At 40.1% G+C, this 23,378-nt stretch overlaps 1 protein-coding gene and 1 long non-coding RNA gene across 2 annotated transcripts; both read left to right on the forward strand.

Moving 5' to 3' along the window:
* Positions 1 to 1,250: 1,250 nt before the first annotated feature.
* Positions 1,251 to 13,350, forward strand: LOC120723342. The gene is made up of 3 exons (XR_005693716.1): positions 1,251 to 1,378; positions 3,050 to 3,051; positions 13,339 to 13,350. It is a non-coding gene; the product is annotated as an uncharacterized LOC120723342 (long non-coding RNA).
* Positions 13,351 to 13,966: 616 nt separating this feature from the next.
* hrh2b (histamine receptor H2b) lies at positions 13,967 to 15,353 on the forward strand. Its single transcript, XM_040014670.1, has 2 exons — positions 13,967 to 14,608; positions 14,877 to 15,353. The coding sequence occupies exons 1-2, from the start codon at positions 13,988 to 13,990 to the stop codon at positions 15,351 to 15,353; spliced, it is 1,098 nt and encodes a 365-aa protein (XP_039870604.1). The 5' UTR covers positions 13,967 to 13,987.
* The last annotated feature ends 8,025 nt before the right edge of the window (positions 15,354 to 23,378 follow it).

Genomic DNA, 23,378 nt, shown 5'->3' on the forward strand with positions numbered 1-23,378 from the left:
TGTTGCCAAGTACTCGTTCAAAGGGGATCGTTTGATTGTTGGGGTGTCTTTTTATTGTTGTAGGGTATTTACCTTTCAATGTGAATCACCTTGAGGTGACTTTTGTTGTGGTCTGGTGCTATATAAATAAAATGGAATTGAATTGAATTTAGACTTTTTGTGCATTTTTTGGACATCAGATGATGACATCTGTTTTTTAATTGCCTAATAATTACAGAATTACAAAGGCAGGGTTCACTTCAGGTCACCAGTCTGTCACAGGATCATTCATACTCACATTCACACCTATGGAATTACATATAACATACATACAGGGAGTGCAGAATTATTAGGCAAGTTGTATTTTTGAGGAATAATGTTATTATTGAACAACAACCATGTTCTCAATGAACCCAAAAAACTCATTAATATCAAAGCTGAATGTTTTTGGAAGTAGTTTTTAGTTTGTTTTTAGTTTTAGCTATTTTAGGGGGATATCTGTGTGTGCAGGTGACTATTACTGTGCATAATTATTAGGCAACTTAACAAAAAACAAATATATACCCATTTCAATTATTTATTTTTACCAGTGAAACCAATATAACGTCTCCACATTCACAAATATACATTTCTGACATTCAAAAACAAAACAAAAACAAATCAGCGACCAATATAGCCACCTTTCTTTGCAAGGACACTCAAAAGCCTGCCATCCATGGATTCTGTCAGTGTTTTGATCTGTTCACCATCAACATTGCGTGCAGCAGCAACCACAGCCTCCCAGACACTGTTCAGAGAGGTGTACTGTTTTCCCTCCTTGTAAATCTCACCTGGACCACAGGTTCTCAATGGGGTTCAGATCAGGTGAACAAGGTGGCCATGTCATTAGTTTTTCTTCTTTTATACCCTTTCTTGCCAGCCACGCTGTGGAGTACTTGGACGCGTGTGATGGAGCATTGTCCTGCATGAAAATCATGTTTTTCTTGAAGGATGCAGACTTCTTCCTGTACCACTGCTTGAAGAAGGTGTCTTCCAGAAACTGGCAGTAGGACTGGGGGTTGAGCTTGACTCCATCATCAACCCGAAAAGGCCCCACAAGCTCATCTTTGATGATACCAGCCCAAACCAGTACTCCACCTCCACCTTGCTGGGGTCTGAGTCGGACTGGAGCTCTCTGCCCTTTACCAATCCAGCCACGGGCCCATCCATCTGGCCCATCCAAGACTCACTCTCATTTCATAAGTCCATAAAACCTTAGAAAAACCAGTCTTGAGATATTCTTGGCCCAGTCTTGACGTTTCAGCTTGTGTGTCTTGTTCAGTGGTGGTCGTCTTTCAGCCTTTCTTACCTTGGCCATGTCTTGATTATTGCACAACCTTGTGCTTTTTGGGCACTCCAGGTATGTTGACAGCTCTGAAATATGGCCAACTGGTGGCAAGTGGCATCTTGGCAGCTGCATGCTTGACTTTTCTCAGTTCATGGGCAGTTATTTTGCGCCTTGGTTTTTGATAGAGGGTGTTGATGTCATTAGACCACACCCCTTCTCATTACAGAGATGCACATCACCTAATATGCTTAATTGGTAGTAGGCTTTCGAGCCTATACAGCTTGGAGTAAGACAACATGCATGAAGAGGATGATGTGGACAAAATACTCATTTGCCTAATAATTCTGCACTCCCTGTATAACTTGACTATGAGATGTTCAAACCACAATTTCTCTTTTGAAGTAACAATGCCTCCAGCACCTCTGTGCTCCCTCTATGCATGACATCTAATCATTCATACATTTTCTTCCACTTATTCAGTTTAGGGTTGGGGGGAGCTGGAGCGTAGCTTCATATGGACAGAGGCCTAGTACATCCGAGACAGTTTGACAGACTATCCCAAACATAAACACCTGAGTCATCTGACATATTCTTTCGCATGCAGTGTGGATATTGGAAGTTTTGTACTTTAGTTTTTCAAATTTCAAAGATAATTACCTGGTTGCTCGTTTGTTAAATCCATATTTAGTTCAAATGCTTATGTTACATATCAGCAAATTAAGAAGAAGCCACAACTGAAGAGAACTTACCTAGTGAATCTCTGTGTGTGTAGAAAACCTGCTTATTAAAGAAATTAGAGTTGGGTGTTTTTTCAACTTTATAGAACAGCTGTCATAAATGAAAGCTAAGGTTTGGGGACGCATCAACACCAAGCAGGACATACTCAACACCTCGGAGAGAGTGACAGAAAGCTTGTTAGTCAGGCACAGCACTCCAGGCTTACATCTTGTTAGCACACCTGTTTGAATAATGATGAATGACTAAAACATAGCTCAAAGCCCTTTATCATTCCTGCGTTCAGTCAAGAAAATATGCATATAAGCAATAATAACAGCTTGGCAGATTTCCCTCCAAAAATGCAAACATTTTTACATGAACACATTATAAAGTACAGCGCTATGCAAATTTCATTGTGGAAGGCAAAGAAAACCATATGCAAACTGGGTTCATGCATACATTTATGTTGAATGCGACATCACCATTAAATGCGAATGCACTGTAAACCGCTGCAATAAAAGACTCAGCAAAGCTACTCTGAGTGCAACAGCTACTTAATAAGTCAGATTATTAATGATTTACACTGCTCCTAGTTTATTCTATCGTATTTGTTTCAAACAATTACATGTTTTTTATGTACATTTTATATTCCTTCAGAATATAGTTACAATAGGTAGAAGCTGAAACAGAGTTAGCTGCATATATCGATATATCCATAATATAATTTATTGATTTATCTAAAACTTTAAAACATCTGAGTAGCAATTAAGATCATATTTTAAAAGGTTCTTCGCTGTGTTTCCAAATGTGAAAATTCACTGTTCTCTATGACAGCAAACTAAATATCATCAACTAAGAACATACTGTATACAGTAAAGCAAATCTATATCTATAGAATAGGACAAACATAATAATTATAACAGAATAACTACATGTTTACATAGATCCATAAAGTACAGTTCTGGACATTATGCACAATTGTATTAGGAAATTGCTTTCTGTCTCTATCCATTTCTGATAGTGCAGGAGTTGAAGCCCCTTCTACAGTACCCACTCATGCCCAGCAGGTGGGAGAAAAGAGTTACTAAACTGACTAGAGGATTTGAAGATACAGTGGCTTGCAAAAATATTCGCCCCCTTGAACTTTTCCGCATTTTGTCACATTACAGCCACAAACATGAATACATTTTATTGGAATTCCACGTGAAAGACCAATACAAAGTGGTGTACACGTGAGAAGTGGAATGAAAATCATACATGATTCCGAACATTTTTTACAAATAAATAACTGAAAAGTGGAGCGTGCGTAATTATTCAGCCCCCTTTGGTCTGAGTGCATTCAGTTGCCCATAGACATTGCCTGATGAGTGCTAATGACTAAATAGAGTGCACCTGTGTGTAATCTAATGTCAGTACAAATACAGCTGCCCTGTGACGGCCTCAGAGGTTGTCTAAGAGAATATTGGGAGCAACAACACCATGATGTCCAAAGAACACACCAGACAGGTCAGGGGTAAAGTTAATGAGAAATTTAAAGCAGGCTTAGGCTACAAAAAGATTTCCCAGGCCTTGAACATCCCACGGAGCACTGTTCAAGCGATCATTCAGAAATGGAAGGAGTATGGCACAACTGTAAACCTACCAAGACAAGGCCGTCCACCTAAACTCACAGGCCGGACAAGGAGAGTGCTGATCAGAAATGCAGCCAAGAGGCCCATGGTGACTCTGGACGGGCTGCAGAGATCTACAGCTCAGGTGGGGGAATCTGTCCATAGGACAACTATTAGTCGTGCACTGCACAAAGTTGGCCTTTATGGAAGAGTGGCAAGAAGAAACAGAAAACCATAAGAAGTCCCATTTGCAGTTTGCCACAAGCCATGTGGGGGACACAGCAAACATGTGGAAGAAGCTGCTCTGGTCAGATGAGACCAAAATGGAACTTTTTGGCCAAAATGCAAAACGCTATGTGTGGCGGAAAACTAACACTGCACATCACTCTGAACACACCATTCCCACTGTCAAATATGGTGGTGGCAGCATCATGCTCTGGGGGTGCTTCTCTTCAGCAGGGACAGGGAAGCTGGTCAGAGTTGATGGGAAGATGGATGGAGCCAAATACAGGGCAATCTTGGAAGAAAACCTCGTGGAGTCTGCAAAAGACTTGAGACTGGGGCGGAGGTTCACCTTCCAGCAAGGACAACGACCCTAAACATAAAGCCAGGGCAACAATGGAATGGTTTAAAACAAAACATATCCATGTGTTAGAACGGCCCAGTCAAAGTCCAGATCTAAATCCAATCGAGAATCTGTGGCAAGATCTGAAAACTGCTGTTCACATACGCTGTCCATCTAATCTGACTGTGCTGGAGCTGTTTTGCAAAGAAGAATGGGCAAAGATTTCAGTCTCTAGATGTGCAAAGCTGGTAGAGACAAACCCTAAAAGACTGGAAGCTGCAATTGCAGCAAAAGGTGGTTCTACAAAGTATTGACTCAGGGGGCTGAATATTTACGCACACCCCACTTTTCAGTTATTTATTCGTAAAAACTGTTTGGAATCATGTATGATTTTCGTTCCACTTCTCACGTGTACACCACTTTGTGTTGGTCTTTCACGTGGAATTCCAGTAAAATTGATTCTTGTTTGTGGCTGTAATGTGACAAAATGTGGAAAAGTTCAAGGGGCCGAATACTTTTGCAAGCCATTGTATGTACCCAGATTTTACTGCAAAGGAATTTTTTTTTTGTTTTTTTAGTATATATATCTCTATCTTAGAGTGAACTGAACTGAATTATATTTACATTTTTAGCAGGATATCTGATTTTATTTTGGATGTGTACACATGCGAGATTATCTTGCGTGTGTACACATCCAAATATGTGCACTACTATACATGTGACAGGGATCCCAGGACAGACATCTTTGAAAAAATGAAGCCTCCTATATCATCTAGAGTTTGCAGTACAGTTAGGTATCATAACTCATCGTTATTGTTTAATCCCTTGAGCCTGCAGGATTATTCAGACTTGCTTTAATTGTTAACTTGTTTTCCTTCGTGGGCAAGTATGGTGATTTGAGCACGTACTGTCAACTCAGGAACCTCGTTTGAAAGAAACCATTAACTTTTTTTGTTAAATGACCATTTATTTTTAGAGTCTTATTGCAATGGAGGTACAGTTTTATAATGGATCACTAGTCATTATAGAGCCTGAATATTAGTTTAGGGATTCAAGAGAGACAGTGCATGTCACACTAGAAGGTTTGAAGCTAAAATACCAACAAACAATTTTTTTTTAAGTCGGGACTTGCTGCTGAGAAGAGACATTGTTATTGAATATATAAGACACAGACCATAAATAAAATGCCTGTTAAGTGACAATGACTGAGAGTGAAATTGAACTTTTTGTTCTATATACATATATATGTGTGTGGATAGATAGATAGATAGATAGATAGATAGATAGATAGATAGATATAGCTGGATAGCGTAGTTGTAAGACTACATGCCTTTGGAGCGGAGGGTCTGTATCCAGTAAGGTTCTCAGGGCTAGACCCCCCATGCTAAGCAAGCCTACCGCAGACATGAGCGAGACAGATAAATATGAAGGCATGCCGGCGCCATCACCCGGATCAACAAGGTCCGCGTCAGGTGTTGAGGAACCAGAGCACCCTAATGAGAAGTGGGCTACTGGAACAAGAAGGCATCGGTGGGCAAGAGATGAAAATAGGGCGTTGTTGGAATGCTACTACGCATGTAACCCTGGTGGAAGGGGTTACATGAATAGGATGAGAGACCTATGGAATCTTCGACACCCAACATCCACAATGACGGCGAAACAACTAGCAGCTCAGTGTTCCAACATTCGAAAGAAGGGACTGCTCTCACAGCTATTGACCAGGTACAACACAAATGCTACGGCAAGGGGGAGCCAGGATGCCAGGTCAGGGGAGAGATATCATCACCCGCGCCTGAGACTGGGTACCAAGCCCCAAGTGCGATAGAAGCAGGATCGTTAGTGCGAGAGGAACTGAAAGATAGGATCATGGCCAAGCTTAAAACCTGGATCACCCGTAGCTGGTTACCAAGACTATGTGAAGTACCCTCAGAAGGTCTGCTAGATGATGTTAATGCAGCACTGCGGACGATACCTACAGTCACCATTACCAACTCTAACAAGCTGATCTACACCATGGCAGCAGTGATCAGTGAGATGCTGGGCTATAAGTTGAACCATGGAGAAGGAGACTAGAGGCTAAGACCAAGGTAGCACGGAGAGAGGTTAGCCAACTATCGGAGCTGCAGAAAGGTGAGACAAAGAAGGTGCCTAAGAAGTACAGCAAGCTGTCCATACCTGAGGCAGCCTTGGCCAGCCACTTAAAGAGGTACACTAGAGAGATTGAAGGCAGGAGAATAAACCAGCTGTTCTCCACAGAACCAGCCATGGTGTACTCTCAGTGGCAGGGGAACAATATGAAAACAGCACCACCAAGGCTGGAGACGGAGCAATACTGGAAGAGCATAGGGGAGACCACAGCAACCTCCCTGAACAGGGTCCAGTAACCATCACAGTGGCAGACATCCAAGAAAGGGTCTCCAATATGAAGAGTTGGCACCAGGCCCTGACGTGGTTCACGCCTACTGGCTGAAGCCTACTGGCTGAAGAAGCTGACTGCACTCCACGAGTGCAGTCAGCTTGTTTAATTGCATGTTTAATTCCCTAGAATTAAAAAAAAAAAATAGCAAACTGCACTTTAAATTTTGCTCTGCATTAATAAATCAATATTACCATGCAAACAAGTCAAAATGTGACAGATAGCAAGGATCATGTGCTAAACATCAGCAAGTTGCCATATCAGTTTACCAACATGAATGTATAATACTGATTCTATGAAAAGCATCACACGTGTGCAGGGTGCGGATCCTGATAATCATCCCTGAGCTGTGTAGGTCACTAAAAAAACAATATGTTTATTTCCTGTGCTGCAGGTTTTTTGTTTAAATTATATGCTGCTCAAAGGATCCTTTCTAAATGCTGAGAAAAGAATAGACTTTCTAAGCAGGTGATGCACTTACTGCTATATGATCGACTGAGTGTCATATAATGACTACTAGTGGTCTGCACTGCAACATTGTAAATGATAACAAATATACAGTTATATAATTAAAGACATATTGTTTATAATTAAATAAATAGCGGCTCACTTTTTCCCACTAATTATATTACCTACTAACTCTGTCTTGTATAAGAAAGAATGATACAGGCTGAAGTTGTGGGATAAGCATTCAACTCTTCTGAAGATGTGGGCTGAAATAAACTTTAAAGGGAGCAAATGAAACGATGTCACAGAACTGCAAGAAGTGCATGTGCTGATAACATCTACAAAAACAGAGCGGGCAGTAGGGAGAGACAGAGCGCGCGCGAGAGAGAGAGAGCGAGAGCAAGAGAGAGAGAGGGATACGTTTACACAGCCAGGTCTGAGGAATCAGAAGATCTACGTTCAAGGAAGAAGTGTTGGATCTGACAGGTGTTTATGACAAACCACGTGAGGTGAGGCAATAAACATTTCTCTTTTGTGGTTGTTGTTGTGATCTTATCTGAAATGAGACAGTGCTGAGATGAAGGCTCTCGCAAAAAGATAAACTTGATGTTTCTGTAGGACACGTGTGTGTGTTTATACCAAACGGATGTGGGGATTTGATTTATTTGATTTTTATTCCTATTCAGAGGATGTTAGCTGGCATGTAGGCAGCTGGCAGTATGTATGTATGTATAGGGCAACACAGAGATAAGCTGTGGCCAGGCATGCTTTTGCATGTCATATGTGAGTTTTAAATGTGGATTATCAAGTTAATGGGTTCTATTTTCTGATTTTGCTGACTTCATACTTCAGATTCAGATTTGGGTAAATGACAGTAGGGCTTGCTGATATTGCAGTAAACATGTAGGAGTTGTTCCGAATGAGCCACATGAAATTAAGTCTGTGTCTCTGAAAAGACATGAGCCGTGTCCCTAATGAAATCAGTTTACTCTAAACAAGTTGTAAACAAGTAGTAAAAAAGCAAAAAGCAGAATTTCAGAAGACAAGGCAAGAACCCAGTGCCACTGGGCAAAAATTATATAACCTCTTCTAGGATTTCACCAGACTGCTCTTCGTGGTTTCTTTTTTCAGTTGTTAAATTATTGAACTACAGTGGGGCAAAAAAGTATTTAGTCAGCCACCGATTGTGCAAGTTCCCCCACTTAAAATAATGACAGAGGTCAGTAATTTGCACCAGAGGTACACTTCAACTGTGAGAGACAGAATGTGAAAAAAAAATCCATGAATCCACATGGTAGGATTTGTAAAGAATTTATTCGTAAATCAGGGTGGAAAATAAGTATTTGGTCACCTCAAACAAGGAAAATCTCTGGCTCTCACAGACCTGTAACGTCTTCTGTAAGAAGCTTTTCTGTCCCCCACTCGTTACCTGTATGAATGGCACCTGTTTGAACTCATCATCTGTATAACAGACACCTGTCCACAGCCTCAAACAGTCAGACTCCAAACTCTGCCATGGCCAAGACCAAAGAGCTTTCGAAGGACACCAGGAAAAGTATTGTAGACCTGCACCAGACTGGGAAGAGTGAATCTACAATAGGCAAGCAGCTTGGTGTGAAAAAATCAACTGTGGGAGCAATCATCAGAAAATGGAAGACATACAAGACCACTGATAATCTCCCTCGATCTGGGGCTCCACGCAAGATCTCATCCCGTGGGGTCAAAATGATCATGAGAACGGTGAGCAAAGATCCCAGAACCACACGGGGGGACCTGGTGAATGACCTGCAGAGAGCTGGGACCAAAGTAACAAAGGTCACCATCAGTAACACACTACAACGGCAGGGAATCAAATCCCGCAGTGCCAGACGTGTTCCGCTGCTGAAGCCAGTGCATGTCCAGGCCCGTCTGAAGTTTGCCAGAGAGCACATGGATGATACAGCAGAGGATTGGGAGAATGTCATGTGGTCAGATGAAACCAAAGTAGAACTTTTTGGTATAAACTCAACTCGTCGTGTTTGGAGGAAGAAGAATACTGAGTTGCATCCCAAGAACACCATACCTACTGTGAAGCATGGGGGTGGAAACATCATGCTATGGGGCTGTTTTTCTGCCAAGGGGACAGGACGACTGATCCGTGTTAAGGACAGAATGAATGGGGCCATGTATCGTGAGATTTTGAGCCAAAACCTCCTTCCATCAGTGAGAACTTTGAAGATGAAACGAGGCTGGGTCTTCCAACACGACAATGATCCAAAACACACCGCCCGGGCAACAAAGGAGTGGCTCCGTAAGAAGCATTTGAAAGTCCTGGAGTGGCCTAGCCAGTCTCCAGACCTCAACCCCATAGAAAATCTGTGGCGGGAGTTGAAAGTCCATGTTGCTCGGCGACAGCCCCAAAACATCACTGCTCTCGAGAAGATCTGCATGGAGGAATGGGCCAAAATACCAGCTACTGTGTGTGCAAACCTGGTAAAGACCTATAGTAAACGTTTGACCTCTGTTATTGCCAACAAAGGTTATGTTACAAAGTATTGAGTTGTATTTTTGTTATTGACCAAATACTTATTTTCCACCCTGATTTACGAATAAATTCTTTACAAATCCTACCATGTGGATTCATGGATTTTTTTTTCACATTCTGTCTCTCACAGTTGAAGTGTACCTCTGGTGCAAATTACTGACCTCTGTCATCATTTTAAGTGGGGGAACTTGCACAATCGGTGGCTGACTAAATACTTTTTTGCCCCACTGTATAATGGTCCCTCCCCCTACTCGCTACATTCTTCTGCCATTCCAGCCAAGATCTTACTCCCTCTCATTGTTGATTTTTGGTACCTTCGTTAGTTCCATGATCAATTCAGGTTCTCTGACCACTGTGTGCACGATTGCTGCTGAACAGAAACATATTACCATTTCATTATTTTCATGAGATAGTCTGGAGTGCAGAATTGAAGAAAGAATTTTCATGTGGTAACTGTTAGTAAGCAATGTAGTATGATGAGCTAAAAGAGGCAGCATTATTTGTGGCATGTAGTTTGTAGTCATGCACAGAGTGTTAGCCTGACATCAATCCGCACATCCGTTTGTTATAAACACACGCACGTGTCCTACTGAAACATGGTGACCACAGATTATATCCAACTATTCACATTGCAGGGAACTATTGTAAGTATTACTTGGCAAGCTTATTTTTTTTTAATCTTTAGGCTTTTCTTCCTTTTATTAACCTCTTGCTAAGTGACAGTTTGACAAATCAAAAATTGTTTGAAAATTTTATTTATTTATTTTTATTTTATTTGTTTGCAGATAAAATGTTGCATTTCACCGGTTCTCTCTGTGTGTTTGTAAGTCAACAAAAGTGCAAAAAAATGGAGACAAACATCAGTGATTTTTATTTGAATTTCTTTCCTATTAAATCCTCCCTGACTTTTTATGGCCTATACTCAGTAAAGCCTGGTTATTATGGCTGTAAATGACGGTAGCCAGATGACTAAAACTCTGTCTGTGCTGAACAAACAAAGTCCCCATGGAAACAACACGTTTTTATCCCCGAGGGAAATCCATCGAGATGATCAAAAACATTAAAAGGTTCGATTCTCTGAATGGCCAAGTACAGGTGAAACAAAGGCTGCTTTAAATTCATTAACTTGAAGCATGAGAAGACAAATGGTAATGTCATGATTTGAAATAATGGCCTAGTTATGAGTTGATTATGATACAATTATATTATTATATTATTATAGGTAGTTCTTAACTTCACATACTTTACAGGAAAGAAGAAATAATTACATTGTAAGTCAATTTGATTCGTGATTAAATAATAGCGCCCAAATTTTGGAGGAAAGGAGATACAAATTATACCGTAAGTAATTTTAAGTACTGCATAAATATTTTTAAGTACTGCCTAATTTATTTGTAATTGTGTGAAGAATAAACCACCTTACATCTTAAGAAAACTGTCATTTTTGATAAACTGCACCTTACCTAACTTTCAGGTATTTACTGTAAAAGGAAAGGAGACACTCATTTCCTGTACTCTTCTTATGTTATGTTATGCTTGAACAGTATTTGTGGAAGAAAAAAAATTAATTTAGAATTTTGCTCCATCATTATGAGATCTCCAAAGTCTCCAAATGTTGAGACTTATCACATTTACACTGGTAAATTTAAAAGAAAATCAAATCACGGAATATCCATCATGCACATCATCATATGGAGGAACATTTAGGTGAGGGGTGTTGGCATTTTGTGTGCTTTTTTTTAGAAGGAACACTGTTAGCAGAACAGTATGTGTAGAGATTTTTAAAAAAAACAAAAAAAAAAAAAACAGGGCTTCAGCGTTTTGAAGAGTATTGTTCACAACTGTTGCCAATGAAGCCAGAAATATGGATCTGACTTTCTTTAATTAATTAATTAATTAAATTACATGAATCTATTTTATTCAATAGGGATGATGCTTTTTAGATAATTTGCAGAAAATTAAAGTGAAATGACAAAAAACAGTCAACTATACATACATTATAATGATTAAAAAATGTTTCAAAAATTGTTAAATTAGAATCTAATTAATTAAAAATAAAAACTGTGAGGTTTACTGTGAAAAATTCTATTTGGCTAATTTAATTTGATTTGAGCGATTTGGTTTCATTTAGAAGTGTGTACCTAATGAACCTTTCTGAAGAATACCGACTGTCAAAATTTTGATCTACAATGTTTTAGAGATGCCATTCACTATAGGCTATAATAGACTATGGCTGTATCTAGAAATAATAACTTTCTTTCCGAGAATATAATAAAAAAAAATAATTGAAAAGCTTAATTAGCTCTACCTACATTTACACCTGATTAGTCTGTGTACCTAGCATGTTCCTGAGACAAAACCTCGTGGCTAAATTAATCACATATCCTCTCTTCCAAAAATAGGATCTTTGAACACGGTTGTCAAAAGAACAATAATTATTCTGTTATCATTACTTATCATTCTATTATTGTTGGAACACAGCCATAATTTCCTCCACCCCAATATAAACACCATAACGCGATATCTGTTCTTATTATTTTTGCATGTTTGCTGTTGCAGCATGAATTACATTCTGTTGTGTAACCCCTGAAGAGAGGATCTGGATTGGTGCCACAAAAGAAAATTACCACAACTGTAATCTAAACATGAATGAACAGTTTGTCTTGGTAAACATGTCATAAAGTTGAGGCTCTGCTCTGGTATCTTACGTTCTGTTTAAACCATGCTCACTAAATATTGCATGTGTCTCTGATGTTTGTCTAAGGCCAAAAAAAAACAAACAAAAACACTAGCGATGAAACAGTCTATGATTGTAGCTATTTTCATGTGTCTAATTTCTATTTTGAATGAATTTAAAAAATGATGCATGGACAACACATGAAGCATGACAACATACATTATACAGATGTGATCAAATTAAATTAACTCTTACAGGAAATTGGTTTATGTTGCTTGTTATTAAACTATGAGTTGCATCCATCAGCACTGGCTCAAGGCAGGGCAGCTGTCAAACACGGCAAAAAAAAACAGCGTGAGTCTGATCATTCAGGGTTTTTATATTTTCATACTGTAAAATTTGATGTAAGTCGGGATTATTTTTTCTTTTAAAAGTCCTCCCATGCTTAAAGAGCTTTAATGTTTATGTCTTCTTATACCTTTAGACTTATACTATTGTCTTTTATGACTGTTTTAATATCTTGTTATGCATTACGCTGATGGTTGTGCATAATATAGTGTAGCTAGTAAAAATTTGCATCTAGGGACAGTTTTTTTTATTTTTATTTGTTGTATATTTTATAGCAGATCTGGCAGTTATGGATAGTGTAACATGGGGAAATGTCAGTGTGGGTGTCATTACTTGGGTGCATTTCTGTCTATAGAGGACTCCTCAACTGGATGTATTTGTTTATTTAACAATATAAGGCACAATGCAAGGGTTGTATACATTTCTCTGGTCTAAGTTTTATGAGTCAGGGTAAATTCAACATGATTTTGTGAAAGAAAATGGAAAATGTTATTGTGGAATGCTTTAATATGTGTTGAAAAAATATGTAACTTTACTTAGCAGTGTTACAGATTCCCTGGCAGGTCAAATCCAAAGTCAGAGTAGAGATCAATTTTCTCATTTCTGATTTCAACTGAGAACATTTGGTCTTAGAACTGCATTAGTAGCATAAAAAATCAAAAACCAAATCTTTTATGAAGATTTATTTTTTTATTGGATAGTGGAGGAATGAAGATGAGACAAGAAAGTAGGAAGAGCACGCAGAGAAAGACATGCAGAAAAGGTCCAGAGCTCATGCTGCATTCAGTGTGTAGCATATGATCGCCTGTTTAACTATTTTCAGTTTCAGTCAGCCAAAACAGTCAGTATTGTAGTCCACTGTCTTATATTGAATTATTTATATTTTTATGGAAACCTTATTACTTAAAAAACAAATTGAAGTGACACTATTTTATATCTACATATACACACATAATGTCAGGATTTGTATGCAGCCCTGTGCATAGTTTGCTTATTTGTCATTTTCTCAGTGACCATCTGTGGTATCTTGACCTTTAACAGTGTTGGACTTAGACTTTTCATTAAATGACAGAGGGATAAACATGTTTCCTTTTTATAGCTTTTTAAGTAACCCCATTGTTTTTGTTTTTCACCAGGATCATGTTTACTTCAGAGGCTGTGGCAATGTGAAACAAGAGAAGACTATGAAGGGCTTTCCATACAGAGATAAACCTTTAAACCAGACTGCTTCTATGCACATAGATACCATGGAAAAGACAGTCTGAGGGACCTGACAACAGCTGAGAAACTTTGGAGATAAGCAGATGAGGCATTTTCAATATTTACTACTGAGGTACTGGCAGTAGCACTGTTCCAGTGCCAGAGAAGGAGTGCATCATGATCGCCACAGCACTGCGCTGGCTCATCCTGGTGTTTTTCATCATTCTAACCATTGGTGGTAACGTGCTAGTGTGTTTGGCTGTAGGAATGAGCCGTCGACTATGGAGAATTGCTAACTGCTTCGTGGTTTCGCTGGCAGTGACAGATCTCCTCCTTGGCCTACTGGTGCTTCCCTTGTCCGCCACTGTGGAGCTGCGCAGCGGGGAATGGCCGTTTGGAGGAGCCCTGTGCAACATCTACATTTCATTAGACGTCATGCTGTGCACGGCCTCCATCCTGACCCTCCTAGCAATCAGTGTGGACCGATACCTTGCTATTTCAGCACCCCTTAGCCACTCCCGGAGAGTTACACCTCTAAGGGTGACATTGGCTATCATCACCATCTGGGCTATGTCACTAGCTGTGTCCGTTCTGCCTATCCACTTGGGGTGGAACACAGCGGACTACAGGGTTCAAAACTTAGACTGGGGCATGGGGGATGATGAAAAAGAGGGCTACTACTGTCAGTTTGGATGGAATAACAACTATGTTCTTCTTTATGCCTTTGGCTCATTTTACCTGCCTCTGATGGTTATGTGTGGAATGTATCTTTGCATATTCAGGACGGCACGAGAACAGGTCAGTGTTTATTATGATTTTGTCAAAGGTCATTACTTCAAGGCTTACATTTCTTTTTGAAGATGTCTGGCCAACTGCTATAGAAATACATATATGAATAAAGATATTTTTTTGTTTTTTCAGTGGACATTTAAATGGCATTTATTTAAATTCATATTGTCTTGTAATTGTAAATCCTTGACTATCAAATCAGTGACATGGTTAAGTCCCAAGATCTCATTATCTTTGTCCCCTGGCTCTCTGTCCTTCTCTTAACCAATCTTTTCAGGCTAGGCGAATTCGTGCCACCCTGCCATCATTTGCACGTACAGCAACTGCAGTAATAGCCCGAGAGCACAAAGCTACAGTGACCCTGGCTGCAGTACTTGGGGCTTTTGTCATCTGTTGGTTCCCTTACTTCACCTACTTCACCTGGATTGGAATGAAGGAAAAGACAAACCCGCCTAATACACTTCACTCCGTAGTCCTGTGGTTGGGTTATTTTAACTCTACCCTTAATCCAATACTTTATCCAGCCTTTAACAGGGATTTCCACAGAGCCTACAGAGAGCTGCTTCACTGCAAAAGACTATATCGGAGAAAACTGCATCTTAACGGTGTATCGGTAAATAATCGATTGATCTTTAGTAATGGAAAAAGACTTTCTCAACAGTGTGAGGGACAGATAGACATACAAGAAAAAGACACAGAGGAGAAGACCCTCACGCTACAAATGGGAAATAGTATTCCTGATGAGCCAAGATGAAATGCTATGGATGTTGTCTCCCCAATAGAATCTAGAGTTCCAGCAAAATATTGCTTACTATTACTCACTCAAAGTAAAAGATTATCCAATGGTTTACACTGTCACTCATTTCTAGATGATAGATAGTGCCAAAGTTTATGCAATTCCAGGCACAGTACAAGAAATGTTACATAAAAGTTTTATTAATGATTAATAACACTGTTATAGGAAAATAACAATTTTTTTTTTATTTTTTTTTGTGTCCCGTTTGGATCTTTAGCCATCAGAATTGTTGTCTTAAGGCCAAGAAAGATGCCAAGCAGATTTATTTTACCAAGTGGATCATCATGGCCTTGCCATATTGGTCCATTTGATTGACCTTTATTATAATTATGAATTTATTTTATTTTCAGTTGCTACAAACGGGACAGACATGACTGGGGGATAGGACAGGGAGAAAGAATGAAAGAAAGAGAGGGAGAGAAAGAAAACCAAAGGGGAGAAGAGACGGTGAGAAGGGGGGGAAGAAAGAAAAAAAAAAAAAAAAAAAACACCTGGGTCACCTGTATGGAGAAAAAAAACAGAAGAGAAAGCAAACAACAAAGAGCAACATAATAAAAAAAACAGCACCATCACAATAAACTAGCTGGCAGTAGATATCAGTAGATACTAAATAATAAACGATATTGTGCAGCACGCAAGATAGACAGCGCACAATGTGCTTTGAGGCAGCAGCCAAGAAAGCTGTAGTCCGCGTCTGTGAATACCCGTGTGTACACCTGTGTGCACACCTGTGTGGATCAGCATGCTTGCATTCCAAAGGTTTCTCCATGTAACGATCTGCTAGGGAGTGTGGGGAGCCAAAGCCCCGTCCTCCAGGGCATGAAGCAGGTATGGAGGAGATCAAAACTCCAGACATCCAGAGGCCCCCAGAACACAAGAGACCAAGGAAGACCAACAGAGGGGCAGCCGCGCCACTGTCCCAGTAAGAGCTGAGGAGAGTCCCAGATGAGGGCTCACTCAGCAGCCGCGGAGCAGAAGCCAGGGGGAGTTGCAGTGACGCGCCCGTGAGCTCCGCCGGCAGCCAGCTGTGCCTGAGTGACCGAGCCCCAGGCCGAGAGGCCGGGGGCACCCCACCTCCGAAGTGGCCCGAGCGAGCCCCAGGCTCCAGGCCCCGATAAGCGGCCGCCAAGGAGTGAGCCGGTGTGTACCCGGACGCCCACCCCCAGACACAAAGAACCACCAACGCACCGACGCCTGAGGGAGTCCGCCACTGGCAGGGGAAGTGGTGGTGGGTGGAGATAGGCCTCCAAACCTTGGAGGGCCTGAGATGTCCCCAGAGAGGTGACGTCTGATACCCAACCTGACATATAGACACAGACATACAGGCACACACAGACACAAACATCCATTCCCACCCTCATGCTCTCATATGCACTTACTCCACACTCAACCAACGTGGAGACAGACATAAAGAGACGCTGTACACACGATCACACTCCCCAAGCGTACTCTACGAACCGGGTCTAGGTACCCTTGCCCCTGGAGGGGGGAACTGCACCCAGACCCAGGTGGTGTTACCCTTTTCCCTGCGGTGGGGAGAGGCAGACCGCCCCGACTCCGCAGCAGCAGGGAGGCCCCACACTCCAGACCGCAGTCGGACGGCCAACTCCTCCTCCTAGCCCCCCCGCTCCAGCAGGCCGCAGAGAATGGGGGTGAGAGAAGACTCCAAACCTCCCTCCACCCGCTCATTGTAGTGTTGATGCATGTGTGTTCTAAGGTGCAATTAAAACCCAGGAGGGCATGGAGCTACCTGCCAGAGAGCAGCAGGTAAGCGCATAGTCCCTCCTGCTAGCCCTCAATGTCTACGTGTATTTAAAATTGAGAGGTGGGCAACGACGCCAGGGGTGAGGTGTACACCCTGATGGTAATTTGGATTCCGTGTATCGTGCCCACCCCCAAGATCCTATATGTATGTGTAATGAGAGTGTGAGTAATGTGAATGTCTAAGTTGTGGGATAAAATTGAGGCAGAGGCAGCCAGAAGGGGACAGAGGGGGGGTAGCCTCCTCTGCACCCTGGTGACATACCCCTACTCCAAGGCCCTGCATGTGTGGGTGGTTGTGGTGGAGCGGGAAGAGGGAGGCAGCTGGAGATGGGGAGGGAAGGAAGGGAGGGGAAAATAACATAAATTTTTAAATGTTTATTTTAAGTTGCACATTTTTCTTTGGTTATAATAGTGTTGGACTAAGACAGAAGTTCGAACTGCATGTTTTTAACTGCAGTCTTCAGTGTAGCGAAGTTGATCTGAGTCGAATAAATAGATGACTCAGTAAGCTTCCCAGAAAGCTGCATGGAGACATGTGTAGTTAAAAGTTTGCAAATTGTTTGTTTTTAAACCCTCCAGCCCTGCTATTCAAAGTAAATAAGTGACCAGCAAGTTCATTTGATATGTGCAATATGTGTATGAACCCAAATAGGACAAACAGAAGGACTTCCTGGACACTTTTACAGATTAACTGCAGTTGAACAAGATATACTTTTTAAAGAAAAATATGAGTTAAGCTATGATAACGACCAGCTCTTTTCTTTTATCTTAATGGACATGAGCTACATCATTATAGCTATGCTGCCTTTATGTATTATAAATACATCAACAGATGAGATCACTTATCTGCCATTATAGACAGAAGTGAAACTTGTGCACAGTGGTGATATAGACTACTGTAAAAATCAAATCTACGTAAATCTAAGCAAAACGTATGATTTCTGTTTACATTTTTAATTTATAATGAAATTAGCACAGCAAGAGATTAATGCATTCAGTGTATTTATGAAGCATTCTCATTTCATGTTATATTTGTTATTTTTATTCCATAAAAGTACTTTTATTAATTACCTCCTAACTCTACCAAATCAAACATTACTCAAAAGTAAACTGACATGAATGTTGTGAATATTTTACAGACAGTGTGCTATATACTGAATAATGCTCTAACATGGTTTTATTTGTGTCTTTGAATGTATGAAGAAGATTGTCAGTGGGAACTTAATTCAACAAAACTCATTAACAAGGCAAGCTGGACCTTACTGCACCAAACACAGCTCAGAGTGAGTGTTGCATGTACAGCTTCCTGCACGTAGGTGCTGTGGGAGGTTTCATTGGCATTTCAGAAGGACAAATGTTCTTCCTGCAGGAGAAACATAAACAGAGAGTCATGAACATTTAATAAATGGGCTTTCTTTCCTGGACATTACATCTGTTTCTATGCATTATATTAAACTGTTTATTTATTACTGCAACTGCAGAATGTGCAGCTTTCTCTTTGTCTTTTCAAAATCTGAAGTGAGTGAAGTGAGAGATATGCTCTTGTGAATGTTGATTATAATCAATATTTGTTTGCTTTGTGTGTTTAATTGGAAAAAAAATGATAGCTGAAAACTAGGGGTGCAACGATACACAAAATTCACGGTTCGGTTCGGTTCGATACTTTGGTGTCACGGTTCGATATTTTTTCGATACAAAAAAATGTTCATGCATTTTTAATTTGTCATTTATTAAAATTATAAATATATATTTTAACTCAAAAGTACAGTTTTTAAATTTAACCCTAACCCTTGTGCGTGTTTTTTATTTTGACAGCGAATGCGCACCTGCGGACCACTTATGTGCAGCCCTGGTTATTTAGCTCATCATATTGCAGCCACAGAAATTCTTTTGTCCATGAAACCATAAAGCTGCACTTTCTTTTTGCCTTATAGTCTGATTTGTCATAACTTCTCCGTTTTGTGGTAAGCTTTTCTTTGGCTGTCACTTCTTCACCCTGACCTGTCTTATTTGGCTCAGCAGAACTGAAATGCTTTTACACGCTCACTCACATAAGCTCAGCGATTCTCTGCGCGATCAACCTCTCACATGTTTAAGCTGCGGGAGATTTCACTTGTCATGTTTGCATAGTAAGCTAACGATTAATAAGACGATGTCAGAGGAATTGGTGCACAAATTATCATCACTCACAGATCAGTGCTGTCGCTCTATACACAGTTCGCACGATTGCAAAGTGAAAGCAAAGAAACAAGCGCAAATTCAAACGCGACTTCAATATGTCACATATTGACAGTGGCTCACCGATGCCAATGACATAATTACCCAGCTACATTTCTGAAAGAATGCAAAAGCATTGACATATATTTTTCCTACAATAGCCCGACGGGCAGGGAAGAGATAGATTTTGGTAGCCCGACTGAAAAAATCGCTAGCTCCGGGACGTCGGGCTAGCGATATTGCAAGCCCTGTATCTGATTGAGGAATCACTCATCTTTGGAAAAGAGAGTTTATTACAGAGAAATGTCTCTTTCCAAAATAAAAGCTATACTATACGCTTCTTCTGGGCTATATTCTCAGCAGCATAAGGAGAATCATGTGCTAACAGCTGTCTAAATGACTCGGCTAAAGTTAGTAGCATGCTTGCTTTTTTTTGTCTGCTTCCACTTGTCTTTGCACTAGGATGATGTCGGCGTAAATGTGCAGTCATATTCGTTGTGTTCCCACTAGTGCTTTCAGGTTAATCTCGTTGAAATGACCTTAACGCCACAACACGGCAAATCTCCGTTAACGAGCTACCGCCGATCGCTCCGTGCATGGGGCTAGACGGCAAACACGTTAACGAGCTAACTGCGCTAACACACTAGTTCACACCCATGTAATTGAGCATTGCATGGCACATCCAACATACTGTTTTACTTTAGTCCATGACTCGCTTACCTTCAGGGTCATACGTCACATGAAAACCAAAATAATTCCAAACGCCAGATCAGAATCAGAATCAGAATCAGAAAGGGTTTATTGCCAGATGTTGAGGAGGTTTACAACATTAGGAAATTGCTGCGGTGCTTCAGTGCAACATACTGTCATAAAAATATAAAAATAAGAATAAGAATTAAAAGTGCTAAGTGGATAGATATATACATGATATATACATGAGTGCAGGTGGTGATCAGTGCCAAACATGGAATGATGCAGTGAACACAGCGTAGGGTCATGTGTTAGTGGTGGGAACAGTCATATGGTTATTGTTCATGTGTCCGACAGCAGAGGGGAAGAAACTACAGCAGAGGGGAAGAAACTACAGCAGAGGGGAAGAAACTATGAGATCTGAATGAGGTTCAATTTGCCTGTTGCAAGTATAGCTTAACTTCTGTCTCGCTAGCTTGCCCTGCTCTCTTCCTTCTGACTGTGCTGTCTGTGTTGAGCGCTCAGTGGATCTGCGCTCGACAGTGCAGCCTAGGCGGAGTAGTCGAACACAGATTCACTGAGCGCTCAACACAGACAGCATCGTCAGAAGGAAAATTGATAAAATAAATTACAAATGTTGTATTGTTCGATACATATGCGTACCGAACCGAAAGCACTGTATCGAACGGTTCAATATCGATACGAATATCGTTGCACCCCTACTGAAAACATCATTCATCAGAAAATTAATGAACTGATCCTTATTTTTTAAGCTCTGATATGTATCTGTATGTATAATGTATATTGCATTTCTTAAAAAAATACATATTATAAGTAAGTACAAATAACTTATGCAAACAACAGGTTCCATTCTTTAACAGGATATACAAATCTAACTTAGTCTGGGTTGTCTGTGCTGCAGCTTAACTAAACCAGACTGAATATAAATGTCAGAAAGACAATCAAGATACAAGAGTGCTGTCTGTAGTCATCAGCATACATGATGGGACCAAATTGTAATTTTTCATTGTGATTAAGCTGATGAAAAAGCCGATGCGTCATCATGGCCTTTATGAAAACGCATCGTTGGCTCAGAAGTGCTCTAATCCAAAATTTTTACTTGCCTCACTATTTATTTAAGGCCTGATACATTTGAAACCTTTTATAGTCTCAGATGTGCGATCCTTTATCTCTGTTTACCTGTGTATCGTCAGTTCCAACATTACACCTCTAGGGCCGAGGATAAATAAAATTAAATGTCCAAAGAGCAGCACTTTTATCTAACTGTCAATAGCTGGATTATTATAGCTTTGGAGTGTGTCTCTGTGCGAACGGTTATTTGTCCACGTTTATGTAACACCGCACATACATGTCACATCACATATGCGTAACAGCAGGTCTGCTGTTGAGGATTGCCATTTCAGCATCAGTTATCTTTGTAAATAAAATTCTCTTTTACCAGTGTTTAAGATGAACCGCTGGGTTAAGGGCATACAGTAAAAAAAAAAAAAAGAAAAGAAAAGAAAGAAAAAAAATGTGTGTCATGTCAGTTTCACTTTGGCACAAAATGTTAAATCTCATTTGTCTGAAACTATGCAAAAACCATCATATGAAACTATGAAATTCTTTAATAAGATTGAGTTGTTGTTAATTGCAGTTATTTTTTTTGGTAATGATCTTTCAAAACAAAAGTCTATAACTAAAGTAAACAATTTAATATGCTGTGATTCTGGCTTGAAGTGGAAACTTGAGTTAACTGTTAGTTTTAGTTTTAGATTTCTTCCTGTTGAAAGTGAGTTTTTCCCTACTGCTTGCTCACAGGGGATGATCTTATTGTTGGGAATTTATTCTCTGTAATACTTTAGGGCATTTACCTTACAGAATAAAGCGCCTTGAGGTGACTGCTATTGTGATTTGGAGCTACACAAATAAACTTGAATTTAGCCAAATTCAAAAAAAATCAAAGCAAGATGTAGTTTTTTGAACCCATCATTTACAGAAGTGGAACCATGTGTCAAAAATGACACAACACAAGCTTCTGAATGACCTGATATTACATTACATTGCCAAAGGATCAGTCTCTAATTAATCCACTATAGGATTAGTTGGGCCAAAATAATCCTATATAGTGGATTAATTCTTTTCATAGGAGTATATTTCATAGCTTCACCCTGAGTGGCTGAGCAGGCATGGGAATAGTTTTCAGAGATGATTCACCAAGATCAACTGTTTTTTTTTTTGTTTGTTTGTTTGTGTTTTCTTCTAGATGCCCATATATCAGTGAACAAACCATATATTTCCAGCAGGTGGCAGTGTTAGCCAGCTTTCTCTCTGATGACTTGTTTAACATCTGAAGCGTATTTGCTTTTCAAGGCCTTAGTCTTTCTCCATGTGGCACAAAGCAAACAAGCAGAAATCAACAATTATGGATTATTAAAATAACAGTAAATCAAGGTACAGTCTGCTGATTGTGGTTATATCTCCGCAATAACTAATATCAACATATTAAAAAGAGCACTCTGACAGCATAATGCATTGGACGATGAACAGCAGTCAGAGGCAGAGTTTAGCAGGTCTTTAGGATTCATTAGAGACCACTCGAGTCATTAAGATCAGAACCCTTCTGGAATGTACCCAATGTGCAGCTTTGGGATTAGAAAGAGACAAAGTGAGTTTTTTTATTATTATGATTATTATTATTTAATTAAGATCCGAATTGAAGGTTATGTCTCAGTCCACACTGACTCTCCTTAGGTCAAAGATAAGAAAAGAGAACTAATAGAAATGATATCAGCTCATAAATACAGTTTTTTGTTTTGTTTTGTTTTTTATGTGAGTCTAAAAATTCAAAAGCGTTCTCTAATTTTCACATAGTCTGTGCCCAGTCACTGCCATTTGTTCATTTATTTGGTATCTATCTGTTTATTGTCTTGGGAATGTGATAAGAGCATTTAAATATCCTCATGCATTATGCAACGGAGTAGGAGGAGAAGGTGGGTGGTGAGGTGAAGAAAAAAATAACTTAAAATAAGATTCCTTTTCTGGTTTCAGTGCCATCATGAAAGTCTGCATACGCTTGCTAATACTGCCTTTGCATGTGATTGGAGGCTGTTGGCTGGTGTTTGTTAAGTCGCACGTCCTAATTGTCCCCAGTAGACCCAAACAGGACAGCAGCTGCCATGGATAATTAAACAAATTTCTTCCGCAGGCTGCACTGGGAGTTGACGGAGGTTTTACAATTGTTTTAGAATTAACACATAAAAGTGAAAAAACTACTCTACGCTATACGCTTCCGATAACAACCGCACTCTG

This window comes from Simochromis diagramma, unplaced genomic scaffold, assembly GCF_900408965.1.
Source record: "Simochromis diagramma unplaced genomic scaffold, fSimDia1.1 OVJJ01000676.1, whole genome shotgun sequence".
Taxonomy (NCBI): domain Eukaryota; kingdom Metazoa; phylum Chordata; class Actinopteri; order Cichliformes; family Cichlidae; genus Simochromis; species Simochromis diagramma.